The sequence below is a fragment of the Gadus macrocephalus genome, chromosome 19 (assembly GCF_031168955.1).
Source record: "Gadus macrocephalus chromosome 19, ASM3116895v1".
Lineage (NCBI taxonomy): Eukaryota > Metazoa > Chordata > Actinopteri > Gadiformes > Gadidae > Gadus > Gadus macrocephalus.
Window position 1 is genome coordinate 4864128 of NC_082400.1, and position 24236 is coordinate 4888363.

The 24236-nt window shown below is 41.6% G+C and overlaps 1 protein-coding gene across 50 annotated transcripts in view; it reads left to right on the top strand.

Moving 5' to 3' along the window:
- Positions 1-19792, top strand: part of LOC132447368 (NACHT, LRR and PYD domains-containing protein 3-like) — a 60200-nt gene extending 40408 nt beyond the window's left edge. For 12 of the 50 annotated variants that reach the window (XM_060038013.1, XM_060038024.1, XM_060038040.1 and 9 more), the window contains 14 exons: positions 1115-1231; positions 3195-3311; positions 3386-3430; positions 4284-4400; positions 4475-4519; positions 5609-5681; positions 9251-11040; positions 11320-11493; positions 11909-12082; positions 13170-13343; positions 13430-13603; positions 13788-13834; positions 14872-15706; positions 17292-19792. In XM_060038013.1, coding sequence (XP_059893996.1) covers positions 1115-1231; positions 3195-3311; positions 3386-3430; positions 4284-4400; positions 4475-4519; positions 5609-5681; positions 9251-11040; positions 11320-11493; positions 11909-12082; positions 13170-13343; positions 13430-13603; positions 13788-13834; positions 14872-15395 — 3571 coding nt within the window. In that variant the 3' untranslated portion in view covers positions 15396-15706; positions 17292-19792. The other 38 variants (XM_060038047.1, XM_060038050.1, XM_060038057.1 and 35 more) reach the window with 31 other exon arrangements.
- The last annotated feature ends 4444 nt before the right edge of the window (positions 19793-24236 follow it).

Consider the following 24236-nt stretch of genomic DNA (forward strand, 5'->3'; position numbering starts at 1 on the left):
AAGGCGGCAAAAGTGAGTTTTGGCCTCTTTGCCTCCCTTCAGTGGCTAGCCCTGGACACAACATACTGAGAGTACCGTCGGCCAGCCTCTGGCCTTGCAAAGGCACTTCACAGTTTTTTTTTAACATTTTCATGTAATTATTCAGTAATAAACACACATTGCACATAGATCATTTTGAAAAAAATACATAAAAAAATAATAATAATTGGGGGGAAAATCACAAGGAGGCGTTGCCTCCGTTGCCTCCTCTAAGGAACCGCCACTGTTACCAATTAAGTTTAGACAATTCGATGAACGGTGCAGAATAAAAAAGTTTCTTGCACTGGGAATTGATATTTAAAAGGAGAACATACTGGCTGTAACGTTGTTGTCAGAGAAGCCAGTATTTTCACCTGCCAGGTTTTCCTAACCTCTGATGACATATGATGGTTGTTACGGCCACCCTTACAACACGGCTCGCGATCCGGCGGCCCGCAACGTATTAAGAATACATAGACCAAAGTTCCCGATCACAATAGTGGTGACGTTTATTTCACAGAACTTCCAAAAAAAGGACACTCATTAAAGAAACAAAAAGGTTGGACGAAGCCTGGGCCAGCCACGCATTGGGCCGTCGAAGCCAGCACTTCCTCCCTACAGTTCCCATCCTCCGCTATATAAAACAAATACGAAAACAAATAGCAGTCCTCCAAGTAGGATTCAAAAGGCAGCTCGGGTCAGCGTGAAGACGCCAGAATGAGAGACCCCATCGGGAGCACAGGCCACGCCTTAAGTAGCCGTAGCTCCACCCCCAGGAATCGGGAACACCTGCGAGGACAGAGGAGAATAGAGCGGGTGGAACAAGAAGAAAAAGGGGAGGCGCGTAACAATGGTCTTTTTATGATTTGGAAAATTTGGGTATGGTTCTTTTAATGGTAGCTGTTTATTTTTGGTAATTTGTTGGTCCTAGTCTATAGGTTTGTTCCTTTAAATATCACTCCTAATTTTTAACGTTTGCCCTATGTAAAAAATTTTTGTAGCAGCTAGACCTAGGCAATCTTTTTTTAACACCTCCTGTTTACATATGTGTGCAGCAGCGCATAACATCCATAAATCCTGCTTCTTGTTTTTCTAGAAGAGTCCTGCGGAAGAGAACAGACTCCCCTGGACCCAGCTGTGTCTCCCTGAAGAGTGAAGGCTGTATGGATAATCCTCCTGATAATACAGATGGACGCCCCTCCAGAAAGAAGAGGTAGGAATGATGAGCCAATCGGACCATGTTCTTTCCAGTGAATTCACTGTAATGCCCTCATGCTGGCGTTACAAGGTGCCCCTAAGCAGGGCAAACCGCTACACTAAGTCCTTCACTGCTTCCACTATCAGGCTATTACAGTTTTTCTCGATTGTATACACACAAAAAATGGAACAATGCACACAATTCTGAAAACTTGAAGGTCATGTATCAACTACAAGACTCCAGACTGCTAAACTCTAAGTACAATTCCACTCTTTTCACATTTTTGCTAAACTCTAAGAACAAACCTCATCATTTAGCACACTTGGTTCACCTGGATCACACTGGCCTTCAAAACGCAACAACTTATTGCCAATAAGTCTAACTCACTTCTCACCTGTTCAAACTCAACTGGCTAAACACATCAATCATGTGTCAGAGCATTAAAGAGGACTCGGTGAGCTCTGCTGTGTTGTAGATATGGTCCTTTGGCCTGATCAGGATTGGAGGTGGGATACATACAGATTTACATGTAGATCTGCTTCACCTCATTTATATTCTTATTTTTATTTTTTGGTAGCCTACGAAAAGTTTTTTATGCAGTCAGTGCAGCTGAACATTTGACTGTATTACAGTAAAGAATGTATATTTGCCCCGAAAGAGTCTAAACATTTTCTAACTAGTGTTTTTCATTTTACTTATCAGTGCAATTACAGTACTGTACTGTAATTTACCAAAATAGGTAACATGGGTGTATTGTCAGAACAATGTTGCAGCATCAACTATAGGTGTACAGTATGACTCTGGGAAGCTGGGATTGTGAGTTTAGCCCATTGGAGCTTATTGGATGGACAAATATGCATTGTATCCTATTCTGATACGATTGTGTCAATGCAATATTTATGATATATTCACAGTATTGTATTACAATATGGCAACAGTTTTTATACTATATGTACCACCTGATTGCAACTTTAAAAAATAAAGCTATTTCTAAACAATTGTATACATTTGAATATGTAACATGGCCTCATAAAGGCAAAAACATATGTAAATAGCATTTTGATGGAAGTGTTTTGAATTGATCACACCATTGTTTAATTGATGCTCTCTAAGAGATATTCATTTGATAGCTGTGTTTACTGTTTGGTGGAAAAAAAACTGTTTTGAGAAGAATTTGTGTAGTTTTGACAAAATGATTAACTCTTCTCAGGTGAGTGTTTAGAGATTTGAGAAATTGAGCTGTAGTTTCAGAAAACGTGTTTAAACGATTGAGAAAAACTGTAAACACAGACAGAAGTAATTTAAAACAACTCTTACAACCCTTTAAACTTGGTTATTTCTATGAACCAGGTGTTAGTCTCTTTGTCTCCTTGTACTGACCTATGTATGTTGATCTGTAGCCTCTGACATGTAACTATCTTGACTTGTCTGTGAGTCTTACAAGTATTTTAAGTTGCGTGTTAGGACTGGGTAAGCTGCATATGAATTGCCATTCTTGAGATCAATAAAGTCGACAGAATCTGAATCTTGGTTTCAAACAGACAATGAAAAGATAACAGTTGGTTATTATCAGATCCCACTGATACTGATGTTCAATAGTCTATGTGTGTGCACGTGTGTGTGTGCGTGTGTGTGTGTGTGTGTGTGTGTGTGTGTGTGTGCTTTTGTGTTTGTGTGTGATCAGTATGTGTGTGATTTCTCCACGGACAACACCAGTAGTGTTCACGATGGAGTTAATGCCTTTAAGTTTTATCGATGTTACCTTTAGTCACGTTTAGTCACGTGACTAAAAGGTATATAACTTAAAATGCTTAAATTGTTAACTTGCCAATTAGATGAGCCGATTACCCAAACAGATATAGATAATGTTATGTGGGTTAGCCCAGCGCTTGTATCCATGGTCAAAACAATCATGCTTCAAATAACTTTAATAAAGAGAATTACAAACGTCCATAAATCCTGGTTCTTGTTTTTCTAGAAGAGTCCAGCAGGAGAGAGCAGACTCCCCTGGACCAAGCTGTGTCTCCATGAAGAGTGACTCTTCTATGGATAAACCTCTTAACTTTAAAGATGGAAATCAGTCCATTGAGAAGAGGTAAGGCTTTACCAGATATTATAAAGATACAGCTTCTATCAAACATCCATAAATCCTGGTTCTTGTTCATCCAGAAGTGTCCAGCAGGAGAGAGCAGACAGCCCTGAACCCAGGACTGGGTAAGCTGCAAATGAATCGCCCTTCTTGGGATCAATAAAGTTTTCTGAATCTGAATCTGAAAAACTGTAAACAGACAGAAGTAATTTAAAACAACTCTTACAACCCTTTAAACTTGGTTATTTCTATGAACCATAACAGGTGTTAGTCTCTTTGTCTCCTTGTACTGACCTATGTATGTTGATCTGTAGCCTCTGACATGTAACTATCTTGACTTGTCTGTGAGTCTTACAAGTATTTTAAGTTGCGTGTTAGGACTGGGTAAGCTGCATATGAATTACCCTTCTTGGGATCAAAAAAGTAGACAGAATCTGAATCTTGGTTTCAAACAGACAATGAAAAGATACCAGTTGGTTATTATCAGATCCCACTGATACTGATGTTCAATAGTCTGTGTGTGTGCACGTGTGTGTGTGTGTGTGTGTGTGTGTGTGTGTGTGTGTGTGTGTGTGTGTGTGTGTGTGCTTGTGTGTGTGTGTGTGTGTGTGTGTGTGTGTGTGTGTGTGTGTGTGTGTGTGTGTGTGTGTGTGTGTGTGTGTGTGTGTGTGTGTTTGTGTGTGTACAGTATGTGTGTGATTTCTCCACGGACAACACCAGTAGTGTTCGCAATGGAGTTAATGTCTTTAAGTTTTATCTATGTTACCTTTAGTCATGTTTAGTCACGTGACTAAAGGTATATAAATTAAATTGCTTAACTTGCTAACTTGCCATTAGATGAGCCGATTAACCAAACAGCTTGATAATGTTATGTGGGTTAGCCCAGCGCTTGTATCCATGGTCAAAACAATCATGCTTCAAATAACTTTAATAAAGAGAATTACAAACGTCCATAAATCCTGGTTCTTGTTTTTCTAGAAGAGTCCAGCAGGAGAGAGCAGACTCCCCTGGACCAAGCTGTGTCTCCATGAAGAGTGACTCGTCTATGGATAAACCTCTTAACTTTAAAGATGGAAATCAGTCTATTGAGAAGAGGTAAGGCTTTACCAGATATTATAAAGATACAGCTTCTATCAAACATCCATAAATCCTGGTTCTTGTTCATCCAGAAGTGTCCAGCAGGAGAGAGCAGACAGCCCCGGACCCAGGACTGGGTAAGCTGCAAATTAATTACCCTTCTTGGGATCAATAACGTTTTCTGAATCTGAGTTTCAAACAGATATTGAAAAGATACCAGTTGACTATGATCAGATCCTACTGATACTGATGTTCAATAGTCTTGAAAAACATGATCATCCTCCTTAAGTGTTTATGTGCACAGGCGGGCGAGGGTGTGTGTTTTTGTGATTCTGTGTGTGTGTGTGTGTGTGTGTGTGTGTGTGTGTGTGTGTGTGTGTATGTTTTCTCCACGGACAACACCAGGAGTGGTCAAATGTTGCCAGTGGTCTTATTTACCACGGAGTTAATGCAATGTATCTACATTACCTTTGGTCATGTTTAGTCACATTATGTAATTTCATGTGAAGGAAGTTCCCTAATTGGCCAACTTTTGTGAGTGGACTACCCAAACAGCTGTAGATAATGTTATGTTAACTCATGCTACAAATAATCTTTACAGCATTTTGAACGTTTTCGTAGCCTCATGACGTTATCGTACTCTACTGTACATTCGTTTTTCCCAAAGAATTTGATTCTACTTGTGTTGGAAGCTGACGGTGGGGGGTTGAACGTTTTCAATACTACAATATTGGACTTTCAACAGAGATTCACAATCTGAATCACAGCGATGTTAGGCGGGGTAATAACCACGCGATCAGCAGTATCTGTCCCGTGTGTCTAGCTGTGTTTACCTGCTCGGGAGGCGCTCGGGCAGCAGCACTCCTCTCTATAGAGCCATTCCTTGGTCAAGACCCTTCCCTAAACAACAGCCTAACTGAAGCGCAATTAAACCAGAGATGTCTCTGAGTATTTGGTATTTCTTTCGTTTTTTTTCCACATCCCAAATACTGAGTCATGAATCGATCCTTAAGAAATACTCAATGTATGGGAATCGTCTGTGTGGAAAACACTGCGTTGTCTTTTTGACGGGCAAGAGCCATTTGTCAAAGTAACACATAATATTAAGCTATACTGATATTGGACTATCATATTAATAAATGGAAACAAGTTAACAAACAGTTGGAAAAGGGTATTGGGTTTGTGTGTGTGTGTGTGTGTTTTACTGTGTGTTTTTTTGTCAACAGACAACACCAGAAGAGGTCAAAGGTTACCAGTGGTCATTCTGAACAGCATGATCAAACAGAGCAGACCTCCAAGGTGTGTAAATGAACAACAAGACCTTTTAATGAGCTGTAAATTAACAAACCACTTAATTTGTGGGCCCATGAAATGAAGTCGGCGCAATTCAGAATTAGTCCTGGAATTGTGCCCAAAACCCCACACACTACTCTTGATGCACGACTATGTAACTTGTGTACTTCTGTGTAAAGAGGATGTATTGATAATCAATTTCTGATAAAAATGCAAAATTAATTGTTACAGAAAGCAACTTTAACAGCCTTAAAATATTTAATTGCTATGGGGAAATATTAATTGGATATGTCAACTCAACATCACGTTGAGTCATGTAAGGAAAGTCACTCAGGTGTCTTTCCAATGCAATGGTAATCAAAACATTTCGAAATAAATGCAGAACTACAGTTAACATCTACACTTTGTTTACAGCTAAAAATATAGAATAGATACGGGGAGATGGCTATCGGCATGAACAGCTATTCACATGTTAATCTAATGCAACTAATGGAACTGAAATCCATCATATATATTTATATATATATATATATATATATATATATATATATATATATATATATATATATATATATATATATAAAGTTTGGTAACCTGTGTGGTTTATCCATAGATAGTTTGGTAACCTGTTTCAGAAGTTGTATTCTTGATACTGGTTGGAAAGCTGAATCTATACAGTGTTTCCCCTAGATTTTTTGGTAGCAGTGGTGCTGTGAGTTGGTAACCTAGTAACACTAGGGGGGTCCGGGGGCATGCTCCCCCCGAAGAAAAATGTGAAAAATAACCCTTTAAATGGTTACTTCTGGTGAGATTTCTGGGGAAAAATGTACAGATTGAGCGTCCATATGACATAACAACTAACAGAGTCAAGGTATCTGCTAAGACCAGGGGTCTCATTTATAAAGCTGTGCCTGGGATCGTTACTAAATGTGTACGTACGCCCAAAAGCCAAGTTTTGCGTGCGCCAAAAAATATTCAGACTTATAAAACCCTGCGTACGCACACCTCTAAGCAATCTTTGCTTTATAAATCACATAGTGCCTACAAGTCAGTCCCTCCAGAAATCCGAGCCAAAAAAAATCAGCCGAAGCCCGCATATTCATGCGGGGGCTGTATTTTTTCAAATATGCCGCACTTTCACCACATAAATTGCAGATTTCCGCTCAAAATATGCGAGGCTTGCATGATTTCATAATCCCCGCATTTTCGTTGCAAAAAAGTCTGATATATTTTAGCAGAAAGTAAAAAAATGTTGCGTTTCCTTCACACAACAGCAGGCATTTCCCCCTGTTGCCATGGGTACATTATGAAGTGACGGAATTACGCGACGTGAACGTCATCGAAAAGCTGCATTTTTCGCAAGTTCCTGCAATTTTTGCAAGTTCCCGCAATTTCATCGCATAAAATTGAATAAATGTGCTGCATATTTCATCGCATCTTTTAAGAAAATGTGCCGCATAATTAAGGATTTTTGGCCGCAACAATCACAAAAAAAACAACGCATTTTTCTGTAGGAACTGACAAGTGTGCGCAGCTGAATCAGCTTCACGTTCCGCCTTGTTAACCATAAATGGTCAATGCAAACAACCTCATGAATGCGATCTGCATATAAAACAGACTCAGATGCAAGTATTATGTCTTGTCGGAAACAATGGCAGAAGGACTGAGAAAAGCAAAAAAGCGAAATTTCACGGAGGTTGAAGACACTTGTGGGTGAGGTGGAGGCCCGAAAAGTAGTTTTGTTCGGCGGTCACGGGATTGGGATCACTAACAACAAAAAGCAGAGTGGCAACATGTTGCTGCAGCAGTGAACTCTGTCAGTGGCACGGAGCGCACAGTCCCAGAATTAAAAAAGAAGTGGTCTGACATAAAGGTACATATTTTTATGTACCAATAAATTGTTATGGTCCCTGAAGACCATCTCCCTCCGAATCCTGCCATTTGCATTGTCCTCCAAAAGTGCCAGCAGTGCCATGGTGCAGCATGACGCACGGGGCTCACCGCTGTATTTATAGGGTTACGGTAATAAGACCGACGAGAACACCTTGGATAAACAGTTTGTAATCACCCACGTAAAATGTTCTTGAACATAACCCCTTTTTAATGTCTGATTTGTCATGAAAAGCATCAAGAGGAATGGACAATAATATAACGATTGTGATGAGGAGTATGTGGCTTGGATTTCCACACTTGGGATTTAATTGACATTTGATTATGTGTTTACAGTGTCGAATAAAAATATTATGTCATTGACACATGTTGGACAGATGCTTTATTCCATGCAGTCGCACCGTCAGTGGACAGTATGGAGTGACGGGATTAAATATAGAGAATTTAGATTTTGAATTTTCATTTCTATTCTAAGGAGATGTTTCTGGAGTTATAACGCAGTTGACTCCAATTATTCTGATTCCATCGATTTAATGCATGATACGGGTTGAAATTAAATTTATGAAGGGCGATGATAAAACATAATCGTTCTTCTCTGTCTACATTTCTTCTGTCTGACTTCAGTTCACCACCACTCCGCCTGTGTCGCCAAATTTTCCTTTTCCTCCAAACCATGGGTACGCATGGGTCAGAGTTTGCTTAGGGCTGCACACATTCTCCCGTCAAGTTAGTTTTTTTATAGATCACAAACCCGTGGCGTGGAAAGTCACGTACGCCACTTTCAGCCCCGTTTTGTGCGTACGCAACGGTTATAAATGAGTCCCCAGATCATTGTGCAAATGTGCCTTGAACTTCAGGGCTCCAGACTAACTTTTTTCACTTTTTGCACTGCAATCTATGGCACCAGGCCAAACACCAGATGGTTTAATTCCCCGGTGTTCCATCTAATGTGTCAAATTTTCCTTAGAGTGCAGGCCAGGCGTCAATATAAATTTATAGCGGGTCGGGTCGGGTGCGGAATGTAATTCGCGCTACTGTCGGAACACGGGTCGAATGCGGGTTTAAGCATTAGGGGTACGGGCGGGTGCGGGTTTGCAAAATAAGAACCGTGCAGGACTCTGGCACTGGTAAACTAGCTGCAGGTCGGAAGAACGAGTCAATATTTTGCGAATTGTTCAAACACACGTAGCAGGTTGTGAACTCTTTCTCCTTCTCACAAAGACGTTTACGGATGCTAGATATTTAATCTCTAGGACCCTCCCCCTCCACACATTAGCCACAAACAGTGGCCATTCCCTATCCTTCTCACACTCAGTGGTCTGCTACAGATTCCAGATTCGTTGACGCGCCCCTTCCCCGTTTAAAGTTTAAAAATTACTAATTCTGTCGCATACTCTCACATTTTGGTCGCAAAATGTGACCATTTGGTCACAGTCAGGATCCCTTGGCAGCCCTTTTTTTGAAATTATTTAGGCAATTATTTATTTTGCAGTGCCGCTTACAATCTAGTAGCGGCGGTGCGCCGCTGCTCAATGCATATAGGGGAAACACTCCTATAGAAAACAAGTGACACTGTAGTAAGGTCGTAATCAGGCAGGATGTCTGTTCTAGCCATAGGACATTAGGGATCTGATGTCCTCAGTTAGTTCAGAGTGATGTTCTCATCAATGTTTGTTCTTTTCCAGAGTGTTCTTCCTGCAGAACCTGCAGAACATCCTGCTCTGGCTAGATTCAAGAATACTTTGAAGATAAAGACCCAGCCTGTGTTTGAGGGATTAGTTCAACCAGGAAAGCAAACACCTCTGAACGAGATCTACACAGAGCTCTTTATCATAGAGGGTGGCAGTGGAGAGGTCAACCAGGAGCATGAGGTCAGACTGACTGAAAAAAATTACAGGAGACCAGCCAAAGAGGAAAAAACAATCAAATGTGAAGACCTCTTTAAACTCAAACATGGACAAAAAAAACTGAAGATCAGAACAATATTGACAATTGGAGTTGCAGGCATTGGTAAAACCATCTTGACACAAAAGTTCACTCTGGACTGGGCTGAAGGCAAATCCAACCACGACATACACTTCACATTTCCCTTACCATTCAGAGAGCTGAATTTATTAAAAAATAGAAAGTTCAGCTTGGTGGAACTACTTCATTACTTCTTTATTGACACCAAACAAGCAGGAATCTGCCAAAACGACCAGCACCAAGTTGTCTTCATTTTTCATGCTCTGGATGAGTGTCGACTTCCTCTGGACTTCAAGAACAACGAGATCTTGACTGATGTCACAAAGTCCACCTCGGTGGACGTGCTGCTGACAAACCTCATCAGGGGCGACCTGCTTCCCTCCGCTCGTATCTGGATAACCACACGCCCGGCGGCAGCCAATCAGATCCCTGCTAACTGTGTTGACATGGTGACAGAGGTGAGAGGGTTCACCGACCCACAGAAGGAGGAGTACTTCAGGAAGAGATTCAGAGAGGAGAAGCTGGCCAGCACAATCATCTCCCACGTCAAGAAATCACGAAGCCTCCACATCATGTGTCACATCCCACTCTTCTGTTGGGTCACTGCTACAGTTGTGGAGGACTTCTTCAGATCATCCAGGAGAGGAGAAAGGATACCCAATACCCTAACTCAGATGTATATCCACCTCCTGAGGGTGCAATACATAAAAGGGGACAGGAAGTATCATTGGAGAAAAGATCTGCATTTAGAGAGTACTAGAGCGATCATTGTTATTCTGGGAGAACTGGCTTTTTCCCAGCTGAAGAAAGGCAACTTGATCTTCTACGAGGCAGACCTGGCCGAGTGTAACATTCCTGTCAAAGCAGCCTCAGTGTACTCAGGAGTGTTCACCCAGATCTTTAAAGAGGATTATGAGCTGAACCATGACAAGGTGTTCTCCTTTGTCCATCTGAGCATCCAGGAGTTTCTGGCTGCCCTTCATGTCTTTCTGTCCTTCATCAAAACTGGTGTCAATCTGCTCTCAGAAAAACCACCAGCCTCTGAGGCAAAGGATCTCCTGCTCCTCTGCCAGAGTGCTGTGGACCAGGCCTTACAGAGTGAAAACGGACACCTGGACTTGTTCCTCCGCTTCCTCCTGGGCCTCTCTCTGGAGACCAATCAGATTCTCGTACAAGGCCTGCTTGGACCGACAGGAAGCATCCCAGAGACCAATCATGGAATCGTCAGTTACATCAAGGAGAAGATAAGTGGAGATCTTTCTCCAGAGAGAAGCATTAATCTGTTCCACTGTCTGAATGAGCTGGGCGACCATTCTCTAGTGAAAGAGATCCAGCAGTACCTGACATCAGGAAGTCTCTCCAGAAAATCTCTCTCCCCTTCTCAGTGGTCAGCTCTGGCCTTCATCCTACTGTCATCAGAAGTGGACGTGTTTGACCTGAAGAACTACTCTGCTTCAGAGGAGGGTCTTCTCAGGCTGCTGCCAGTGATCAAAGCCTCCAAAACATCTCTGTAGGTGCACTGACCACATACATATATTAACTATCATCTATCATATTAACTATCATTTATTTTAGAGATTTGAAAATGCCTGTGATATTAGCAAGATAATCCACTAATTTATAACCCTGTAGTTCATTCTTTTTTGATGACAGCACACCTTGTCTTGGATTATCCCTTACCAATGTAGCACTGTTTACTGGACATTCAAATCAATATCCAGGTTACAGAACAAGCATTTATTTAATATAAAAGATTGAGGGATCTAACATGTTCTTATCTATTGTTCAGGCTGAATGGCTGTCATATGTCCGAGAGATTCTGTGAAGCCCTGTCTTCAGCTCTCAGCTTCAGCTCCTCCAGTCTGAGAGAACTGGACCTGAGTTCCAATGATCTGCAGGATTCAGGAGTGAAGCTGCTCTCTGCTGGACTGGGGAGTCCACACTGTAGACTGGAAACTCTCAGGTCAGTTTTATTGTACTTGTTGTGTACAACATATTATATCTGAAGATTTGACATAGGTATAAAACAGTAGCAATCTAAAATATAGTCAAAGTAAAAAAAAAAATCAATATTTACAAGACTAAATAATTCTGCAATAATACAACGTTTAGTTGTTGCTACATAGTTTGTATAGCAACAACTCAACACATAAAACGTATTTGTTATAGGCTTCTTTGAGAATTTTATTTTGATTCTCTGTTGTTTGATGAACAGGGAAACATGTGATTGGCAGAGAGGAGAGGTCAGGACGGAGAAAGTTTTTGCAGTGTTTATGGCGGAAGGATCTGAGTTGTGTCCTAAAAAAAAGTTAATAGTCGCTGGATTTTTCAGAGTCTGTCATCCTTTTAAATATGAAATATGTATTTATATTCACAAGACTGAAAGGCTGTAATCTGTCCGGGAGATGCTGTGAAGCTCTGGCCTCAGTTCTCAGCTCCAGCTCCTCCAGTCTGATAGAGCTGGACCTGAGTACCAATGATCTGCAGGATTCAGGAGTGAAGCTGCTCTCTGCTGGACTGGGGAGTCCACACTGTAGACTGGAAAGTCTAAGGTCAGTTATATTTAATGTGCGGTTAAATATGCTAGTTTGATGAAATCAGTAGCATTTAATATGTTCAATATAATAACTAATACTATAAGATGCTTATTTAGATGAGAAACATCCTTGATGTAACCTTTTCTTTAAAAAGAGCAGAATGGGGCCATGATTGTGAATTTTTTATTGTGGTGTAACAGCAGTGGCTCAGGTGGAAGAGAGGGTTGCATCATTTGGGTCTGGCGTGTCGGTGACGGCGGTTAACCCATCCCTGTCTATCCATCCGTCGGTATTACTTTGTCATGTCTATGACTGAAAATAATTGTAAAAAAGTAACGTTATGGATATACGTAGACATATATACATAGACTCTGCATTGGCCTTGCCGTACATCAACGTTGCCGCTATATTGGAGAGTCAGAGACTGGCCCGTAAACAGTAAAGGTGTCTCCGGTCATTCTGGATAGAAAGCACTATAACGTTTACATCTGTCAACCCAATTCAATGAGTCATTTTATTCAAGGTTCATGTGTTTGGGAGTGAGAAAACAAACATGCTTAGCTCCCCCGTTCACTTGTATTTCTTTACAGGCTAGTCTTGGGCTCTCCAATATGGCGGTGTCGCAGACGTTTAGATGCTTCGGGTTCTACACACATTTGCTAGGGGCGATAGATTGTGTTGTTCTATAGCACAGGATTTTGGACAACCAATCCAAACACAATCGATCGGCAAGTCCAACCCGTCCTTCCATAAGACTACAGTCCCAAATCCATTCCATTCTCAAACAAACTTTTATATCATGATGTTTTTGCCTTAGACATAGATTTAATTGATTCCAAACCGTTTGTTCCAAATGATATAATTTAAATTTTGAAGTCATATCTATTTATCTTTTTTTCAAAATATTTGCTTAAATGCCCTGTGCATTGAATCGGTATCTCAAAGGGAAGGATTAATTGGTCCGGCAATATAGATGAGGTTGTGCTGAATAAAAGAATACATTGCGTTAATATGGTTAATCTTTTTTTATGTGGAATATGAATTATAGCTAAATGGCCAAAATAGCCATTAAGGGTTGATAATACCTTCATGTTGATTTTAGGCTGACTGGCTGTAATCTGTCAGAGAAATGCTGCAGAGCTCTAGCCTCAGTTCTCAGATCCAACTCCTCCAGTCTGAGAGAACTGGACCTGAGTACCAATGATCTGAAGGATTCAGGAGTGAAGCTGCTCTCTGCTGGACTGAGGAGTCCACAGTGTACACTGGAAACTCTCTGGTCAGTTTTACCCGAACAGGTGATTATGAAATAGTAAATCATTATTCATGAAACAGATTCATGACTGTGTGTTTGTGTGTGTGTAGGTTGTCTGGCTGCTTGGTCACACAGGGAGGCTGTGATTCTCTGGCCACAGCTCTGAGCTCTAACCCCTCGCACCTGAAAGCGCTAGACCTGAGCTACAATCATCCAGGAGACTCAGGATTCACCCTGCTCTCTGCTGGACTGGAGGATCCATCGTGGAAACTTGAAACTCTCAGGTATAGGAGAGGACAGCTCAGTGCCAATATCTCCTCCTAGGATTAGAATGGACTGCCATGTTCTCCCTATTATGCTGTTAATAATAATGATAATATTGTATACATTTTGCTTGCAAACCAATGAATACATCAGGTCATAGTGTCAATATTTCAGTTTGCTGCTCTCCATCTGTTTACCCCCCAGAATGATGCACTGTGAAGAGCGAGTACTGAAACCAGCCCTAATGAAGTGTAAGAGTCACATTAGTTTGATTATTCTCACCATACACTAACTATTCAGTCCATCCACAAAGCATTAAGTGACATTGGTTCAAATACTACTGGGAATCAGGGGCGTTTCTAGGTTTCTGAAATATCCGGGGCTTAGCCCAGAGGGAATGCGCGTGCGGCAAAAATTTGTTTGCTTTATTGCGCATGCACATTTTTTCATAATGCTTTACAGAAATACACAAAATACGTTTATTATAGCTTCCTGACTGCTGTGCTGCTTGTCCCCAGAAATCCAAAGTTCCATTCAAGTTATTTCAGAGTCAAATGAATACAAGTGAGACAGACCTTACATATATATATGTATATATATATATTTATATATATATATATATATATATATATATATATGACTGGAGATAGGATAGGTTAATTTACTTGAGGTAAACAGTCTGGTTATGTTTTTAAATCGTTTATTCTCTTGCCAGAAGGACTATCTAGATGGACTAGACTAGACTAAATGAGATTCGGGGCTAAATAAATAATGAAACAGCCTAGTGACGCCACTGCTGGGGATGAAGATGATGGTTGACATCATGGATCTTCATTGAACTGTTAATAAAAAACTCTCAAATATCTGTTGATGTTTCCAGCATCATGCAACCAAACCTGTTGCTGAAGCTAATTTGAATGTTATTAATAATATTAACAATAATATTAATACTACAAGAGCAAATTTAATAAAAAATAAACGTTAATCATCTATCCATTTTTAAGTGATATAATTAATTATTTTGAGTATATTATAATTATTATTGGTAGTAGTAGTGCACAATTATTAGCATTTGGTTATTTGTATCATTATTATTAATATTAATATTAATAATAATATTATATTCATGTAGTGGTTTAGTTCATATTAATAATAATGTTATTCACATTATTTGAATAACTGAATAATTATTTGCTTAAAAAATCAGACTCCATGATATGGCTGACACTTTGCTGGTTGGATAGTTGTCTAATTTCAGCCCCCTAATAGTGTCTTGTTCTCTTTTCAGATGCCTGTGATCTCACACTGGACCCAAACACGGCCAACAGAAGACTCTCTCTGTCTGGGGACAGAGAGGTGACGCTTGTTGAAGAGTATCCTGATCACACAAAGCAAACCTTTAGGAAGGTGTTGTGTAGAGAGGTTCTGACTGGCCGCAGTTACTGGGAGGTACTTTGCAAAGGAGTGGTTTTGATAGTTGTGACCCACAAAGTAAGAATCACCAGGAGCCGAAAGGGCTATGACAACAGGCTTGGATCGAAGTCCTGGAGTCTTGAATTTCATGGTGATCGTTACTGTGCCTGGTACAACGGTAGACAAACAGACATACGTCTCCCCCCCGCTGGCTCTAAGAGAGTAGGAGTGTATCTGGACCGGCCTGCTGGCACTCTGTCCTTCTACAGAGTTTCCCCAGGTGTAGCTAAAGACACACTGACACACATCCACACCTTCGAGTCCACATTCACCCAGGACCTCTACCCTGGGTTTGATTTATTGTGCACTGGTTCCTCAGCGACCCTATGTAAGCTGTAGTAACACACACAGATCCTCCTAGCTGCGTTGAAGTGACCCTGAGCACTGAACCCTAGCTGCTAACTTTGGATAAAAGCTATTACCGTTGCAGGCAGGTAGACAGGAAGGCAGGCAGCGTTACAGCTATTCTGTAGGACTTTGTCTTTCTTTCTTAGATTATATTGGCTATCGACAAGGCACAGCTAACAGAGGGTTAGATGTGAGGTTCAGCTGTTCATTCCAAAACGCGGGGGTACCAGGGGTTTATTGTAGGGGAAATGGGGAATGAGGACGGTAGGAAAGCTGAGGGAGATGGAAAGGCAGGAAGGCAGGTAGATTAGATTAGAAAAACTTTATTAATCCCAAAATGGGCAATTTCGTTCACAGTTTCCAGTCTCACATAATAAATTACTTAATAAATACAATAAATAGCAATAGGAGGTAGACAAAAACATATATCAAAGGCAGTCCAACACACACATTTAACTCACAATTCATTTCAGCCTGTCAGTAACAACCACCCTGCCCCCGGAAACACCCAGCAACACTGGTGTGCTCTCCACCTACTCCTGACTTTTGTCATCATTTAGTAACCTGACGGTTGCAGGGATAAAAGAGTGGGAGTACCTCATTGTTCTTGTCCTGATTGAACAGTAGCGCCGCCCTGAAGGCATTAGTTTAAATTCTTTACTGAGGACATAATAGAGACAGGAACGCCGGCAGCATTGCAGGCAGTGTTGGGAAAGTTCACCTTCTGCGTGGACTAGTTCAAAGTTCAAAGTTCAGTTCACAAATTTTAAAATGAACTAGTTCAGTTGAACGTTCATAATTCAACATTTTAAACTAAGTTCACAGTTCCAAAAAATTAACTAGTTCATAGTTCCAAAAAATTAACTAGTTCATAGTTCTTTCTTTCAATATGTTGCTGTGAGACATTATTTTTTTCCGGTATTTTGAACATTGAGCCCACTTTGTGTTTTGTTTAGGATGAAATAGAGTGGTTGAATCAAGCATCGTAGCGAAATACAGTTTCTATCGCATTTTGTAAACCCCATTGATTTCTGTTGGTTGACACATTGTTCGTTGGCCTGAAACGGAAAAGGGGGGTCTTCACATTTGGTTGTAGTCTTTTCGCTCGGTTCTAGCCCCACTGTTGAGTCGGAGAACCGAGCGAATTGACGACAAACAGCCCCCCTTTCCGTTTACGGCCAACAAGCAATGATTCTAGGAGGTATTTTAGTCCGCTGAGCTATGAGCTTGAGAGCTAACGTTATGGATTGTACATAATTATGATTCGAAATTCGTCTCAGCCTTTATACCACAGATAATAGGGTCTACTCTACAGCATATAACCGCGTTGTCTGATTACAGTTTAATTCCTTTTTCACAATTCAACAGCTCTCGTTTTGAAGAATAATCACTGCGTCATTCGTTTCAATGGGAATCGGGACGGTCTATACTTTCAACATAAATTGTACATATTTATAATTTTAAATTCGTCCCAGCCTTCATACCACAGATACTATAGGTCTATAGCATATAACCCCATTTTCTGATTACAGTTTAATGTAACAGTAAGCTGACAACACCGCAACTGCAAATTAACCACACAGATAACCATGGCAACCGGTCAAACAAATGTTCTCATTCTGCGCACGCATCCGCCCTGTTGATAAACAAATAACCCCCCTATTGAACGAAGTTAAACCGAGTGAGCATTCCGTTCACAGACACCAGAATGAACGAGTTCACAGCAACGGTCATCAGGCAGTAATACAGTACGTTCAGTTCACATTCGCCGAAAATATGAACGAGTTCATGAACTATCGTTCAATGAACGCGTTCAGGCACAACACTGGTTACAGGCAGATAGACAGGAAGGCCGGCAGTGTTACAGGCAGATAGACGGGAACACAGGCAGAATTACAGGCAGGTAGACAGGAACGCCGGCAGCGTTACAGGCAGGTAGGCGGGAACGCCGGCAGTGTTACAGGCAGGTAGATGAGAACGCCGGCAGTGTTACAGGCAGGTTAGTCTGGCTGAACGGAAGTGGACAGCGTCTATTGCCTAGCGTCGGATTTGGCCGCGACTCCTCCCCTTCCGGTTGCTGGCGTTCCCGTATTGTGCTCCCCCTCAAACTCTGAAACTAGGCAGCATGGCGAGTTTTGAAGAGGACTTTGACGGCGCTGTAAAGTTGGCATGTTTGGCTCTTTCCGTCGAAAATTGCAAAGAACTGCAAAAGATTTGCTAACAGCATTTGCTGAGGAAGAAAGATGTTCTATTTTGCATGGACACCGCTGCTGCTTCCCGGGCTTAGCCCCGCCCTAGACGATTGTGATTGGTTTAAAGAAATAAAAACAGGCCCGCCCAGTTTCCCCACGGATAGACGGCTCGAGGTAGCGTGGCTCCAGACCATTCTACTTGCTGTAGTTTGGTCTGGCTTTGCGAGACTACAGGCAGGTAGACAGGAACGCCGGCAGCGTTACAGGCAGGTAGGCGGGAACGCCGGCAGTGTTACAGGCAGGTAGACAAGAACGCCGGCAGCGTTACAGGCAGGTAGACGGGAACGCCGGCAGTGTTACAGGAAGGTAGGCGGGAACGCCGGCAGTGTTACAGGCAGGTAGGCGGGAACGCCGGCAGCGTTACAGGCAGGTAGACGGGAACGCCGGCAGCGTTACAGGCAGGTAGGCGGGAACGCCGGCAGCGTTACAGGCAGGTAGGCGGGAACGCCGGCAGCGTTACAGGCAGGTAGACGGGAACGCCGGCAGCGTTACAGGCAGGTAGACGGGCAGATGAACCAGAAGAAGGTAGGCAGGTAGGTAAGTGGTTGGAGATCCTGGGGTGAAGAGAAAACCATATTAAACTCACGAAAAACAGGTAACATGAAATTATAACTTGAATACCTGATTCCCAAAAAGCCGTGACTGGTAATCTGCTAATCACCTCCATGATAATTTAGACCGCATGATCAATGTTTTCAGTGCACTGCATTACAAGTTACACTGCAGAACACTGTATTCAGTTTAAATGCTGTCTGTAAAGTTCTAGACACTATATAAAGCTATAAAAGCCTTCCCTACCTGTCCCTTCACATCAATATAAATGAGGATATAATGACCAAATAATCCAGTTTAAATGTGCAGGACAACATGTTCAATAAACATGGTTGCTTGTTGATTATTGTATTAATATTTTATGTTTATGTTGTTTTTAAGTTCTATCAAATGTTTGTGTTCAAATATAATGTATCTAATGAGTGTCACAGATTGTTTGCATGCATGCTTCACCTTAGCAGCCTGTTATTACAGGTAGAACTTTTTGATATAGGAGGAGGAGCCTTAATAGGTCTTCTGTGAGGAAAGATGTCTTAGCGTTGGCGGTAGAAAAAAAAAGACCACCTATGCGATAAAAACATTGACATTTTGTTTGAAGTGAGTGATTCTTTTAAAATGTATCACACAGATGGATGGTACGTGACATTTGGTGCCAACAAATTAAAAAGTTAGTATAAATGTTAGTCTTGAGCCCTGCTGCCTGGGACAGCGACTACACATCATCCCAGAGTGAGTATTTTCACTGGGTTCCTAGTCCTAGATTATCATATTTAGGTTAGGGAACGCTGGCAGGGTGGTTGAAGACAATGTGAGGTAGATTGGGAAATTCCCTTTTCAGTATAATCATTATAATCATCCTATTACACAGTAGTGTAATAACTACGTAATAAAGGTATTCAGAATGTCTGACGACTGAGTTGCTTACAAGATAACGATTTTCACTATATTACCATTTTCACTATATTCCCCATTGCTGTTTCTCTTAACCAATATATAGGCCTATCCTCTTTTTAAATACCAATATAGGTTGACAGTAAGAAAGAATGCTCCTGAAGACAGTGCAGTGTGCAGGTCTCATGAGCCCCAACCCTAACACCTCCCGACGAGCTAGTGGTCGCCTTGCATTGTTGACCCCCTCGTCAGTGCGTGATGATGAATGTGTGATTGAACCACTGAAGGCCACATTGGATGAAAATATCTTCTAAATGCGCTAAATGTAAAGGAAAAATGTTGAAAGACAATTTATTGTAGAAGTTTGTTGTGCCAGGTGAGGCTGCTTCAGTCATCCACACTGAACACCCTTTTTGATTATACTTTTTTAATGAAATGTATTTGTTTCAGTCTAATATTGGGTCTAATATCAGGACTGATTATCTTACTAGTTTATCATTGTTTAGGAGCTGTTTTTTCCCGCCTGTGTACTCTGCCTTTGTCACTCCACCATGTTATGCTGCATCATGCACCTTCCTCGCCCCTTTCAGGGAATAATGGCCCTGGTTTAACAAGACCAGCTTGAAAACATTTATATATCTGTCTCATATTGTGTATCAATGTTTAATCTAATAAAAGGTTGGCATGGGAAAATGTGTGTGTAGTGTTTAAACAAGAAGTCACAACTTGAAGTCAGTGTTTCCAGTTTCCTCTTTTCTTTCCGTTGTATGATGAAATGTTGTACTGTTAGATCATTCAAGTTGTATCATTCATATTGTATCCATGCACTTAAATACCAATGCTGTCCTAAGACAACCTTCTAATAACTTTATTTGATTTAATCAAATTATATATATATATATATATATATATATAGAAAGATAGAAATAAAAGTTGGTAAATACTTTGAATAAAGGATGGAAAAAGTTTGGCTGTCACTCCTGTGTTGAGACATAAGAATCTGCAGACATCAGAAAGCTGGAGGCAAGCGCAGACGACAGTGGAAGTGGGATTAATTAAATGGGTTTATTGGAGGTGAAACCCTGAAAGGTGATGAAACTCCTGCGGCTGAACTGATGCTTCTGACACGTTCAAAGAGCAGCCGGACAATATCCTCATAAACGTTTAGGACACTTGAACTGCAACTAATGTTGACACAACCAGCATACCATGGACACCCTGCATAATAGGAAAGTTTCCATATCACTGAATGTATCCAGAGAAAAAAAGCCAAACAGGGCGTTGACCGGCTGACCTTCCTGTCCATTAAAATACATCCATGTGTCATGATCAAGCTAAAATAATAGGAATAACGACTTGAGTTCACGATACAAGGATTGGTGCATAGTATTCTACCTGCGGTTGAAACAACTCAATTGAATATTAGACAGAGAGATAAACAAAATAACTGACTTCAAAATCTAAAAAGTAAAGTGTACTAGGTTACCTTTCTGCCACTGTTTCAGAAATCTCCAGTATTGTGGCCAGTAAACAAAAAAGGTACAATATCCAGATAATATATTGATATTTCCTAAATATAAATACTATATTAAATAGAATTTCTGAAAAAATATCCAAAAGACATCTATGAGATTTTTTTATTTTAAGTGTTATGGGCTTAGCGTTCTAGGAAGAAGGGGGTGAGGGGAGTGATAAGACCCACGGCATGCATCGGTGCCTGTCATAGCATTGACATATCTGTAGTCAAAACAGCAAGTACCCGCTTCCTTTCTCCAAAAAGACAACTGGGGAGCTCCACTCATTTACAGTGGGCTCAATAGCACCGATCTCCAGCAAATGGTCCAATTATTGCTGTACGACGACACGATACTGAGGAGACAAACTGTAAGATTGTTGTTTCATTTGGTGCAGCTGTTCCAGTGTCAACGTCGTGTTTCCCTCCTGTGGGATTTCTGCTCCCCTAATGTGTTTCAGCTGTTCCTCGTTGAGTGCCCTGTGTTTTGTATTTAAACCCTTGTTTTTCCTTTGTTCCTTGTCGTATCATTGTGGTGAGTTGTGTCCTGGGTGTTCTCGGTGTTTCTTGCCTTTTTGCCTTTTTGGAGCTAATACATTTTCTTTTACCTGAACTGTCTGCTATTGGGTCCTACCTGCCTGCCTGTCACCCGCTAACTCTAACACATGTACTGGGAACTGTTTCAACCCAGGGTCGTCTTTAACAGCCCTGGGTAGGACATTAAACAGTCCTAAAACTAGACCCACAACATCCTCAATTTGGGAGGACATCAGAGGTTTGTTCAGAATCTGCGAACATTCGCAGCGAGCGCGTTGACTTAAGCAATACAATTTTAACGATTTTTAGACAACGTTCTAAAAGTTTATTTTAAACTGTAATCAAATTAAACAAACAAATGGAGAAAAGAATGGCCATTGTATTAGATGCAGCCTCCATGATGATTAACGAGTTTACAGAAGGTCTAGAAGTTGTCGATCTCGTAGAATGTATACTGCAGACAAGGAATTCGGACGATTCAAGAATAGAGGGCTACCTCACCGAAGTTGTTGTAACCAACATGTCATGAGAATCTGTTGCCTACGGTACAGGTCGAGGTGAGATGCTCCCACCTTTCGCCTATACGACCTAAACTTCCTACGATATTCGTCAGGAAATCCCCCCATATGCTGCTAACACTGCCTCCTTTACAGAATCAAAGCCCAGAGCAAGGGAGATGTCTAGCAAAGCAAATGCATGCTGAGCTTTACCTACCAGTCGGCTTAGCTCAGGAGGTAGATTGTCTTGTAACCGAAAGGTTGCTAGTTCGATCCCCAGCTCTTCCTAGCTAGCGTTGATGTGTCCCTGAGCAAGATACTTAACCCTAACTGCTCCTGACGAGCTGGCTGTTTCCTTGCAAGGTTGACTCTGCCGTCGCGTCGGTGTGTCGACGCGTCTATTAACCGATGTAAGACGCTTTGGATAAAAGCGTCTGCAAAATGCCCTAATTACGAGGTCACGCTGCATCATCAGTGCCAAACAGGGACATAGCCAGAATAATTATATTGCCACTCGTTCAAAGAACACGTCAACGTCCTCCTGATAGAACCGACAACCCTTGGCAGAGTTCAGATTAAAGGGGGGTTCAGACTGCAGACTTTTCTCCCTAGCTACCATCTCTACCTCCAATCTCAGCTTCTCCAACTTGAAGTTCTGCTCTCTCCTCCTTCTCAAGCTCTAATTTCTCTCTTTCGTGTCGCTCCCAACACTCTCTCTCTTCCTTCTCCAACCTAAACTGATCCCATAAACAGAACAGCTCTTTGACCATCATCATAGAGGAGGGCACCTCAATGCCACCCGCCCCAGTCAACCTAGCTTGGGCCTCGTAAAACTGAGCAGCAGTGGGCAGCTTAACTCGCACTCAGACCCAAAGCAGCCACTTTTCTCCATTACTACATCACTTTCATCCATGGCTCTTTACCTCAAGAACATGACACACTACACAAGTAATGCTTCTACATCACCATTTACAGAGCATTTTACTATATATATAGCACGGGCGTAGGCTATTTCCAAAGCATCAGTGAACAATCACACTTACGTTAGACGAATGCCACAGGTTGTTTTTAGCAAAGTTATACCTCCCTTTCATCCGCCATGGGTAACCAGGGTTGCTGAACACTATTTACACTCAAGCCTACTAGCTATCTATTCTCCAGAGATAAACGACTCTTAACTGCCGTACAGCACACCAAATTTGCACATCTCTGCTAATCTACCCCGTTGTGACGCCCACAAACAGCAGTGGCCTCGCCACTGCAAGACGCGCTCGTTTGCATAAAGTTAACTAAAGCCACTTTGCACGTGCCGTGATCCGCACACAAACATTAATCTATTGAAGCATGTTCCAGAGCACGATAGTCCGACTTTTTGCGTGTTACACAGAACGAAATGTAAATCAATGCATTCTGAATGGGAGCGTTCTAAGACAATTAACGTGCTCCACAAAACGGTACGAGAGAGAGAGAAAAAGAGAGAGGGAGGGACAGAGAGAGAGAGAGAGAGCGAGAGAGAGGCTTCAGAAAGGGTGTGCGCAGATAGTACAGTGCACCCTAGTTATTCTTATGCCAAAACCACAAATGCTATATGTATATATATATATATATTGCCTAATTATATATATTGCCTATATATATGTATAGGCTATATATATAATTAGGCTATAATTATATTATTTAGCGTGTAATGAGACAATCTATAGCCAAATTGTCGAAGATGCCCGAGAATCTTCGGGGATATAAGCATGGGAAATCTGCGAATCAGACCCATGAACCTATAAAGAAAGACGTCATCTCAAGCGGGAGAGAACGTTTGCGGTGCTGGTTTGTGTCACGTAAATACAGGGCTCTCATGTCTCATGCATTCGGCGTGAGACACACGCAATTCAACCCATGCACACGCTCGAACCTGTGCCGTGTTCCAATACCCGTACTGTCCGTACTTACTAGCCAAAATTTGAGTAAGATCCGGTGAAAAGAAGTATACTTCAAGGACCCGGATGCCGTACTCAAAACGGGCTAATCCTGAAGTGTGGATCGAAGGACACTCCCCGTACTCAACGGCAGCCATCTTAGCTACGTAGCGGAAGAGGCGGAGCCAGGCTGATACAAAGTCGGCGCATTTTCCACATAGCCTGCATTAATAGAGTCATTTTGTAGTTTTTATAGTTTTTATAGCTGCTAGGCGTAAAGAGTTCACCGTTCAAAGCGGGATGTTTATTGCGGGGGAGTAGCCACGGCGGCAGTCGTGATCGTAATTTCCGGTTAGTGCACCACGGAGTACTCGATTTGGAACAGCACTCACATCTGAAAAAATAACGTAGTAGATAGTGCGGATAGTATACTTCCTTTAAGTATACTCATGGAAGTACGGGTATGGTCTCACGAAAATACGTGACACTGTCACGTTATTTAATCTATTGAAACGTGATCAGGGACACGTAGGCCTATTTTCTAAATTTTGTATTTCAATTGGAAGTAGGCTATTTGTCGTGTCACCAAGCATGACTTCCAAACTAAGGTTCTGTCCGGGAGTGTTCTCCCTAATGTCCCTTATGGAGCTCCGTACAGATCATTCATTGTTGAAAAT